Genomic DNA, 11,416 nt, shown 5'->3' on the forward strand with positions numbered 1-11,416 from the left:
AAATCTACTACTACTACTACTACTACTACTACTACTACTACTACTACTACTACTACTACTACTACTACTACTACTACTACTTCTAACATGTTTCCATTCCTCCCCTGAAGGGGGAGGCGGACCTGTTGGATGGTGACGCGTCTTTCAGGCTGGGAGATTTGTTACAGTGAAGGAGACGTTCAGAGAAGGTGATGGGGTTGGCGACCGTGGCCTCTACTAGGAACTGTCCTGGCATGTGCCTTAGTACAGGAGAATGGAAAACCACAGAAAACCATTCTCGGGACAGCTGACGGTTGGGGCCAGCCCTGTCCCATCTCCCGAATGCAGAGGCCTAAAGCCACGTTAGAGCCGTGGCCTCCCCTCTTCTGCTCGGTTGACCGGTCAGAATGCAGAGCTGTTGGACCATGGACCAGCGTGGCCACTTATGGGTCGAGACCCACTCTGAATCTACTGACAAGAAAATCTTAATTGGAAGTTAGAAGGCTAACACACAATGAGCCATCAAGTGACGAGTGAAAGTACCACTTACTATAGAACACTGGGCGAGTTGGCCATGTGGTTAGGGCCACGCCAGCTGTGAGTTTGAATCTGGGAAATAGTGGGTTCGAACCCCACTGTCGGCAGCCCTGAAGATGGTTTTCCGTGGTTTCCCATTTTCACACCGGGCAAATGCTGGGGCTGTACCTTAATTAAGGCTATGGTCACTTCCTTCCCATTGCCATAAAACCTATCTGTGTCGGTGCGATGTAAAGCAAATTGTAAAAAAAGAAAAAAAGAAAATACTATAAAACAACAGTGAAGCATTCTTAAATTCAGAACTTCATTATTAGAGAAGTCTTTGTCATGAACAGATGAGATTTTCTTCTGAAGATGCGAAGCAAAGTACTCTGCAAAATATAAAGAATTTCACCTTTTATTCTGACATGGCAAAAGCCCTTAAGCTATATTATCATGTCTACAATTACGGTCTGTGAAAGCATCAATCTAAATAAAATTATAGATAACGAAAGTGTTCAGCCTAAGAAACCAGACAGCAGAGAATTCTCACCAAAGAAAAATTAGATGACATTGGTCATCATTTGGAAAATTCTCCAAAGAAATCCCTAAGGCATCTTTCACAACAAGTAGGAATTTCTTGTGACTGCATGAAAGGCTACTTATTTTTTTAAGTTAAAACTATGTAAAATAACTGAGACATGTGCTCTTTAACCAGGTGATCATATACATAGGTGCACATTTGTCCGTGGTTTCTGAATATATACAAAATTAAATTAACCCCAAAATTTATATCTTTATTACACGAGGCCTGGTTCCATACATGGTTATGTGAATATGCAAAATAATTGTACCTGGAGCACTGAGAATCCTAATTTGTATTATGAAGATCACCTCCATGGTGATTAAATTGACTATGGTATATGAGTGGTGAGCGAATCATAGGACGAATATTTTTTATGTTTGATTCCAACACATGTTAACACTGCTTTAATCTATATTTCTTTGTAGAGAATAAATTGACAGGAAGCTTGATTTTCCTTTCTTTCAACAAGACTCTGTTACAGTTTATACTGCCAATATTTCGATGAGAGGAATTGAAAGTGTGTTCCAGCAGGATAGAGTTATTAATATGGGTTTGTGGCCTCCCTGGTTGCCCAACCTAAGCCCTGTAACTTTTATCTCTGAGGTTGTTTAATATAATCTTAAATTCTAGACAAATATGCACACCTTAGAAGAACTGAAACAAAATATCTACAACATAAAGCAACATGACTGTTGCAAGTGATGTATAGTTTCTTTAAAGAGGTGCCAGATGTATGAACAGTGAAGGCAGCCAGTTTAAGCATCTCTTTTCTTAATGTTTAGTTCATGATACTATTGCATGGTTGCAACATTGACACTGAACTCTGCCAACAATGGTCGATAGAAAAATCATCACGCGGCTGATTCTTAGTTCAAATACGCTCCCTATATGTGCGGTAAGAAGTACGCTATTATGAATTTAGCAACAATAGCAAAAGTATGAGGAAATAGTTAAGATAGACATAGGAGAACTGGGACTGTTGAGGAGAGGGACCATCTGTGAAAACATTGTATGAAGATGAGGAGTTTGCCCTTGTCCTTTCATGCTTATTCTTCTCTTTCCTTTCTGTTACTTTCTCTCTTCATGCTAAACTGTCATTGTATTTATTCTTGTGTGTTCTTATCCTCGTTACTAGTTCTTAATTTTGATTATTTATATTTGAACATGTGTTCGTTTAACCTTTTGAACGCCGCGTGCTATTACGGTTTTCCTACCGCTGAGCGCCAAGGCCACTTTTGCCACTACTTTCACTAACTATATTGGGAAATTCTGAAAGGAAATGACTGTTACTTTTAATAATAAAAAATAAATACTGAACGTCCTTTTGAAAGGACGTTGGCATTTTTCAGACGGAAACCAAACGGGCTTTCAAAAGGACATTGGCCCTTTATGGGTTAATTATATTCTTAACAGTATTGCAGTATGTCTCAAGTTAATGTATTTAAGGACCTGTACTCTGTAGGTTTAAGTCCCAGCCATGTCAGGAATTTTGATTACATCTGGTTACCGTAATTCCTCTGTCTCAGGGACTGGGTGTTTGAGTTTGTTCCAACACACTCCTCTTTATATTCACAGAAGACAACACACATCACACCACACTACCATCCACCACTGAAACACACAGTAGTGAATACATCCCTCCATATAGGATTTGCATCAAGTTGTAAAACAGGGTTAAGTTCACATGTGCAAAACAGTTTGTACCTGCAAACTCATGGTTGTGGGAAAAGCAGAAAAAAGAAGAATCTGCGGTGGGTTTAAATTGACATCTCATACACAAAGGTTGAACAAGAATGTTGTTTACTAGTAGCCATTTTTACAGTAACAATTCCCTAATACTTCATAAAGAAAAATTATTGGAAATTAAAGAAATTTACCTCCAAATATCAAACATACTGCTCACCAAAAGGGGCATTGCCAATTTTAGAACAAACAGATAAATTAGTAATTGTCAACTTTCGCTTGTACAGATGATCTATTACTCATCTTCTGGTTTTGGAAGTGCACAGAGTTTATTAACCCGTGAGGGGTTGCGTGCGAAGTGTAACGCCAGGAGATGTGTGTGGTCGTTTTGACCGGAAATGAATAAAACGCCAAACGCTTACTTAATACGCTATTTGTTGTTACAGTAATATAAGGCAATACTATTTAAGCATAGACAAACACTTTTTAACATAATACCGTAATTATAATAATGAGATTGCCTTTTGCTGATGAAATTGAAAATAAAAATTCAAATTCTGTTTATGGAAAATACTTTTAAAATAATGTTTAATTTTATTTAATACACATCTAGACAATGCATCTTCTCCCTCTACTCAACAATTATTATTGATAACATTGCAATTTCCGCATTATAAATAAGTCTATTCCATTAGTCGTGTATGGTTGTATAGACCAGAGACAGGTAACGTTAGGAGTCGTGTGCGAATGAAACGATCGGATAGCCAGCTTGTCACTCACTGAAGGAGTGGAGAGGGATAACAGTGGTGTGACAGAAGTGTGGAGGAGTCCATTGAGGGAAGGTACTGAGAGGGAGGAAGTATTATAAACAGTGTTCGCGGAAGGATTGATCAAAATAAACAGAAATGGTTAAAACGACTGGACGCGACCCCTCACAGGTTAACAGGATGTTTAATCACACCCTTGATTGTTTTTACTGTATCAACATGGACGATACCATCATCACTGGGATACACCGCATTAACAACTCCTCGTATCCAATGCAACGGTAATAAGTTGTCATCTTTGACGAATACAAAGTCTCCAGGGCAGGTATTGGGATGCTCATCAGACCACTTACGTCTTCCTTATACTGTAACATTTCTGCCTAAAGTGTTATGTCATCTTTTGTAAGTGTTGCCATTTGGTAAGTCTATTGGCAGGATGGTGAGCGAGGTCATGGTCGGGTAAAGCAGTAATTGGTTCACCAACTAGAAAATGAGATGGAATAAGGTAGGAAGAATCTGATGATCATCACTGATTCCTGATAACAGGTGAGGATTTAAGCAGGTTTCTATTTGGAGAGATAGGGTTGTTAGCTCTTCAAATTTGAGTATTGTATTGACCATTGTTCTTCAAAGATGATACTTGAGTGATTTAACCACTGATTCCCAAGCACTGCTGAAGTGATCCCTTTCATTGATGTAGCTTCAGTAATTCTCTTCCTTTCTTCTGGATTGATCAAGAACGATTGAATTTCTTCCAGTTGTTTATAAGTGCCGACAAAAATGGTGCCGTTGTCACTGTATATATTCAGTGGACATCCTCTTCGTCATGTGAACCGACGAAGGGCAGACATAAATGCTTCGGTTGCGAGCTCTGTTACTACCTTGAGATGAGCAGCTCTAGTAGAAAAACATGTGAAAACAGCAATGTAGGCCTTTCCCACTTGTTTACTTCATCTTGTCCTAAGTTTTATCAGGAAAGGTCCTGCATAATCTATACTGGTGTACAGCAACGGCCCTGTTGGTATGACTTGTTCTTATGGAAGAGAACCCATCATTTGCTGAGCAGTTGATGCCCTTAACTTAAAATAGCTAATGCAAGAGTGAGTACACGTTTTCACAAGTTGACATATTCTTGGTATCCAGTATCTTTGCCCAGGGATGCTATTAATAGCTGTGGTGCAGCATGAAGTAATCTTTGATGTTTGTTATTTATTACAAGCTTGGTAAAGTGATGATCAGGTGGTAGAATAAGTTGATGCATAGCATCATAACATATCAATGCATTTAATAATCTACCTCCAACACGTATGTTACCATTTTGATCCACAATCGGATCCAAACTCCTCAGCTTACTGACTGGATAAATACATTTTCCAGTAGTAAGATTTTGAATTTCCTTAAAATAAGACTTCGTTTGGATGATTTTGATGCAAATATCAAGATCTTTAGTTATTTCTTGTTGCTTTCTTTGAAAGATAAGAATATGAGCCATCATTTGCTATTATTTCCTTTTGTTTAATGGCATTTCTTAATTTGGCTTTGAGAAGATCAGTTGTATCCTCAAACTCTGCACAATGTGGGAAGTGTTCATCATTATCATAATTGTTAATTTCTAATTCAGTTTGTACTAATTTAAATTCATCATTTACTGAAAGCAGTCTTTCAAGTTTTGCTTTAATCAAGTCAGTGTCAGCAGAATTCTGTTCTAAGGTTACGAATTTTTGTATACGAGTTAAAGTAGCCTTTAATATGCCTCTCCTTTAGCTAATTCATGTCTGAGTTTCTTCCATTTTGATTGGAATGTACAACACAAATAAGAGGGCCTTGGTTGTATTCTTTATTCCCTGAAAGCTGTGGACCATTCCATCTGTTGGACAAATCTTAAACTAATTGAAGAATGAATGGGCGTGCTGTTTAAGAGAATGTCACATTTGTATTTAAAAAGCTGTGAATTTTAGCACTGACTACATCTACATTGTATTGAAATAGCAGTTCTCTGTGAAGATTCAAGTATGAATAATACATCACAAACTAGTTTAGTTATTCTTTAGTATCTTGAGTTGATGGATGATGCCTGATTGTTGGAGTTACTGCGAATCCCAACTGGGGCCAGAGGACCAAAATGAACAAGAATGTTTTTTACTAGTTGCCATTTCTGCAATAACAATTCCTTAATACAAACTGACAACTTCATCAAGAAAAATTATTGGAAATTAAAGAAATTTACCTTTAAATATCAAACAAAGATAATGTACCAAATGAATGAATTAAAATATTAATTGAAGACAGGATATTAGCGTAGAGGGAAATAGAAGTCATTTTCCTTTCTTTTCCCTTTTGTCCACCCACCCTGATGAAATTGGAAAGCAGATTCTGGCTCATCAGAGTTTTTTTTTTTTTTTTTTTTGCTATTTGTTTTACGTCGCACCGACAGAGATAGGTCTTATGGCGATGATGGGATAGGAAAGGTATAGGAATGGGAAGGAAGCAGCCTTGGCCTTATTTAAGGTACAGCCCCAGCCAGCATTTGCTTGGTGTGAAAATGGGAAACCACAGAAAACCATCTTCAGGGCTGCCGATAGTGGGGCTTGAACCCACTATCTCCCGATTACTGGATACTGGCCACACTTAAGTGACTGCAGCTGTCGAGCTCGGTTCATCAGAGGTTAAGAAAGGACTAGAAGATATAGGACTGATTAAGAAAAAGGCTGTCACAATGTGTGAAAGTGCAGAGTGTGTCCTTGTTTTTCTTTGTGTTTCTGTTTGTTTTAGGGCCGGTTCTATCACCTAGGGATAAAGTAGCGCATAACTTGTCCTCTGCGTAAAAGGACATTTCCATTCGACCACTCTCATGTAGCGCTATTGGTAGCAATAATCGCAGTTACCTGGCACATAATTTATTGGCCACTTCAAGGTCCGATAAAACTTTATTATTACTTGTAATATACTGCTGGGCAAGTTTCAAGAGCTGTATTTTTGGTGACATACAGCTTAGTATGTTTCGGTATTGTATTGGAGGATTTTATACATGAATGAATCCCTTGTGCTGCAATGGTCACACCAACATCTCACATGTACAGGACTGGGGACACATATTCATATTATATGTCAAGCTTTCACAAAGAAACTCTACAAGGATGCGAAATCAAAACCTATTTGAAAGTCATCTCAAGTGGGCTTTAATTTGCAAATTTTAATTTTTCAGTTTTCAAACACCAGGTATAACTTATTGTATGTAGCTGGATCACCCCAAGCGTTCTCTTAGCATGATGGTTAAGGACCTTGCTTTGTAATATGAGGTACCTAGGCGCGAGTCCTCATTATGCTAATTTTTAAAATTTTTATAATTAGCTGTTGTTGCATGCCTCCTGTCATACGATGGCAAGTAACAAAATTAAATTTGAACTTAAACTAAATAAAAAGACAAAGAAAACCTGTGTACCTTTTTGTTTTGGAGCGTGACCCTTGACCACTCTACTATGAGAATGCTTTCCAAAATGTTGCCTTACCTGACAGCTTATGACCGGTGTAAGAAAATGTAAATGTTAAAATCTCGAGATTTTAAGCCCAAGTAGGTATTGATTTTGAACCTCATACATATATTAACCTCATGAAAGCTTGACATAAATTATTGTCCATAACTCTACAGACTCCCTTTGTTAGGCCCGTTGGTGACAATTAGCAGGTGCAAGCACAGGAAAATAAGACAAGCGAAATGAGCATCATACATGTGATGATAGAAAGCACCTCAGTCGAAAGCAGGAAGTCGCTGAAAATCAGCCCAGGCAACCGCATATATCAGTGTCTAGCTTCAGGTAGCTACATAGCACTTACACGGAGGTGGTAGCATGTGAGCCAAAGTACCAGCTGATTCACAGCCCTGGGTAGTTTACCTCCTGCATAGCTGCCATATTGTTTACCAGTAGATGGTTGAACTGGCCCTTAGCTGTACATTTTTATTGCTCCCTCTAACCACATCAAAGACAGGATACTAGTGAAGAGGAAAAGAGAGATGACAGGAACATTTTCCTTTCCTTCGAGAAAGAGGTCATTGTAATAGTCTTGTTTACTTTTATAATGTCCTCTTCTGTAGCGTAACGGTTAATGTTATCAGCTGCCGTCCTCGGGGCCCCACGTTTGATTCCCGGTACTGCCAGAAATGTAAGAATGGTAGGAGGGCTGGTAAGTGGTTGAAATGGTACATGCAGTCACCTCCATTCATGGTGTGCCTGAAAAAACTGTAACACCTCGGTATGAGGACATGAGTTTACTTACTTTTATATGTCATGGGATAGTTAATCTGTACAAGAATAGTGTGTGCTCTTATGCTATTTAAGTAAAGATTTCATCAGTTCAGAGGGAAGTTATGTGAGACTGACCTCATTAATCTCATGGAAAACCAAGCAATAGAATTAAAATGGAGACCAGCTTTCTTCTCTAGACAGAAATTTTCTCTTATTTTGAAAGATCTGCTTCTAGAGATAAAGATGGGAATTGACATAAGTTGTGTGGCACTAATTTATTTTTATTTTTACTTTCAGAAACTGTGAACACAGAGTACCATAGACCAACTGTGCAAGAAATCTTTGGTATGACTCCTTCTACAAGTCTGAGCTCTTGTGCCTCTTCTTCTTCATCGCCTACATTCCGAGAACGTTCATACAGTTCAGGCGGAGGTAGTAAGGGACGCATGGGTTCTGGGACTGTTAGATCACACTGGCCCTTCTCCCGCAATAACCAGGACTGAACTGCAACAACCCATTGTTTCATTTCCTCGAGTACAAGTCTATGTTATAAGTTTATTTTGTCCCTCATCTAGATATATTTTGTCTATGAGCAATTGTTAAGTTATTTCTAAAGTTGAACATTTTTTCACACTTCTCTTGTAGAGAAGAGTATTTTAAGGAGACATTACCGAAGAACTGATGTTTTGAGTTTTATCTTTTCCTCCGTTTTTATGATCATCATCATTATCATAATGAAGTATTATAATTTACTGAAGGGCTGACAGTTACAGTATTCATTACAACAACCATGGAAGCTCTATTTCCCCCTCATGTTGTGCTAGTTGCATTGTCATACAGGGTTGCCAACTATTTTTGAAGGAATATATTCCTCACAACACTAAAAGAGATTTAGATCATAGCAAAATTTCACAAAAAGCCAGTGCAGTGTTTGTTGTAAAAAACAAAAAACAAAACCCCTCTATTTTTACACCTTACAAATGGATTTTGCTTCATGGATTTTTCCATTCTCATGACTTAATACAATAGTTTCATGACTGAATTATAATGGCCATAATTTACATTGGCACCATCAGCACCATATGAGAATATATTACTGACACTCATATTATTTGACTTTAATGAGTTAGTTAACCTATAGACATCAATTGCCGTTTCTTATGCCTGTTCTATGAAATCCAACAATTCTACTAAAGGGGTGAAAATATCCTACCACAACTGGAAACTTTTTCCTGTTTAGGTGATTGGAGGCATCTGTTGCTAGAGAAAAGAACATGCTACACTTCTTGGTGTCATTTAACATTTCTAAAAAATCATTTACACTTCTTGAAACTAATAGGTATATTCTTTACAATCATTTCAACTTTTGTTCATCAACAACAGATTTTTTGGATGCATCATAATCTTTGAACACATTTTTAAAAAGTCTGATTGCACAATTCACGTCCCTGTAACCCAAAGAGAATTGGTAACTGGGAGATCATATAAGAATATAGTCAAGTACGTGAGATCCCAGGAAGTAGGGGAGAGATGGCAACCCTATTGTCATACATCTGACAATAAGGCCAGTTCATTGTTATATTTTAAGGTTCTTTCATTTTGATAATTTAAATGGTTTTATCTTACTATTATTTTATCTAACTTATTCCTTTTTTTAAAAAAATTTAAATTATTCCTATTTATCACTGAAAGCATGTTATACAAAACCTGATTTTGTCATGATAGAATAACACCAAAGCATTGATTAATTATGGTTTGAGATCGATAGTCCGAGTTTTATTGTGAGGTCCACTTAACAAGATATCTTAACATTGATATAAATACAGATTCACTCTGTTTAGTAGTAAATTAAGTCCTAATTTTATTTGCAATTCATTCCTAATTTCATTCATTGTTTCACCCTTTCCAAAATTTTTAGTAAGCCTGAGCTTCAGAGCTGAGGAAGCAGTTTTTTTTTTCTTTTCTTCTCCTATTGTTCTTGGAGCTGTCCTTGGTTGTACTGTACAAGTATTCTTAGCAATTCCAGGACTCTTTCATAATGTATTAAATCTGTAGTTTGCCTTCTGCCTCCATATCGTAACAGTTGTTACTTGTTAGCCAGTTTCTCAAATTTTGTGCTTTATTCTTTCTTAATGGAGTAGCTGGTTAAATAAACTGTCAGCTATTTTTTTACAAATATGACTTACACTGTCGCTTCTGGGATCATTGATGTTACTCTCATAACTGTACTTAACTGCCATCCTCGGGGGCCTGGGTTTGATTCCAAGTATTGCCAGAGATTTAAGAATGGTAAGAGGGCTGGTATGTGGTTAAAATGGTACATACAGCTGACCTCCCATTGGGGGGGGGGGGAATGTACCTGAAAAGAGCTGCACCACCTAAGGAAGAAGACAAGAGTTTACATTTGAGTAGTTTACCTGCAGTTCTTTAAGCAGACAAGCCTAGTTCATCACATTTGCATCACCAGCTGCTGCAGGCTCTATGAACTTCACAAGCCTTTGATCTCAATGACTTTATCTTTATACTCTGAATTTCTGTACATCCGTCAGAAATTTATGTTCTATTCATTTGCCACTGTACCATTTCTCTTATGTTACTGTTGGTACTTGTTAGCCAGTTTCTCAAATTTTGTGCTTTATTCTTTCTTAATGGAGTAGCTGGTTAAATAAACTGTCAGCTATTTTTTTACAAATATGACTTACACTGTCGCTTCTGGGATCATTGATGTTACTCTCATAACTGTACTTTTGTATTTCATGATTCTGAATGTTTTTATATTGGCAGTTGTAATGATGACAATGATAATGATGATGATCTATTATCATTATTATTTCACCCCGCCTTTTGTGTTCAGACAGCAGGTATGATATAGATAGGTAATGTATGTGAGCACGGCAGTGATTTTGCAGCTGTATATGCTACATATCTGTACCATCTCTTCAAGGGATGCTTTTTTTATTTGTTTGCCCTAATTACTTTTGTGTTTGTTTTGTACACATGTATAATAAAATTTATTTAAATGGGTGATGCAATGCAGTGAAAATGCAAGCTATAAATGTAATACTCATATCATGAGTTTGATGTATATTCGTAGAGTTGAAGAATAAAATTTTGTGTCTTTGCTATAGCCATTATCCTTTCTCTCCTTTGTTAGATGTGGCTGATCGTAGCAATTGAATACACTTATTTGAACCCTGATGTATTATTGTCCCCTTCTTTAAATGATTGCATGAGTTTTTATAAAATGATTATTTCCCTTTATGTCACTGTAATGGGGAATATAGTTATAAATATACTGAATTTTATGAAAAAAGTATTGCTCGAAGCAGATATTCTGAAAATATAATGGTATAAGTTGACTGTTTCTGATAAGACTTGCATCCATATGAACTAGTCAAGCTGTGAAAGTAAAAATGGACATGGATGTAGTTCTTTATAAACCAACAAGTATATGTCCATGCACAAAATATTTTCTAATAGAAGTTTCATTAAAATCATAGGTCATTGACAATGGTGGTCTATTCCTTTGCCATGCAAGAGCTATACAGAAATCTTGCCAAATGCTCCAGCGGAATCTTAGTAATTCTTATTCAATTGTTGACTGAGGAATGAAGTAGTGTAATAGGGCATAGAAACTGACA

The 11,416-nt window shown here is 37.1% G+C and overlaps 1 protein-coding gene across 2 annotated transcripts in view; it reads left to right on the forward strand.

Moving 5' to 3' along the window:
* LOC136857150 (rhotekin) overlaps window positions 1–10,898 on the forward strand; it is a 471,474-nt gene extending 460,576 nt beyond the window's left edge. For both annotated transcript variants that reach the window (XM_067135570.2, XM_067135568.2), the window contains exon 9: window positions 8,073–10,898. In XM_067135570.2, the coding sequence (XP_066991671.1) occupies window positions 8,073–8,278 (206 nt within the window). In that variant the 3' untranslated portion in view covers window positions 8,279–10,898. The remainder of the gene's footprint in view (window positions 1–8,072) is intronic.
* The last annotated feature ends 518 nt before the right edge of the window (window positions 10,899–11,416 follow it).

The sequence above is a fragment of the Anabrus simplex genome, chromosome 1 (assembly GCF_040414725.1).
Source record: "Anabrus simplex isolate iqAnaSimp1 chromosome 1, ASM4041472v1, whole genome shotgun sequence".
NCBI lineage: Eukaryota > Metazoa > Arthropoda > Insecta > Orthoptera > Tettigoniidae > Anabrus > Anabrus simplex.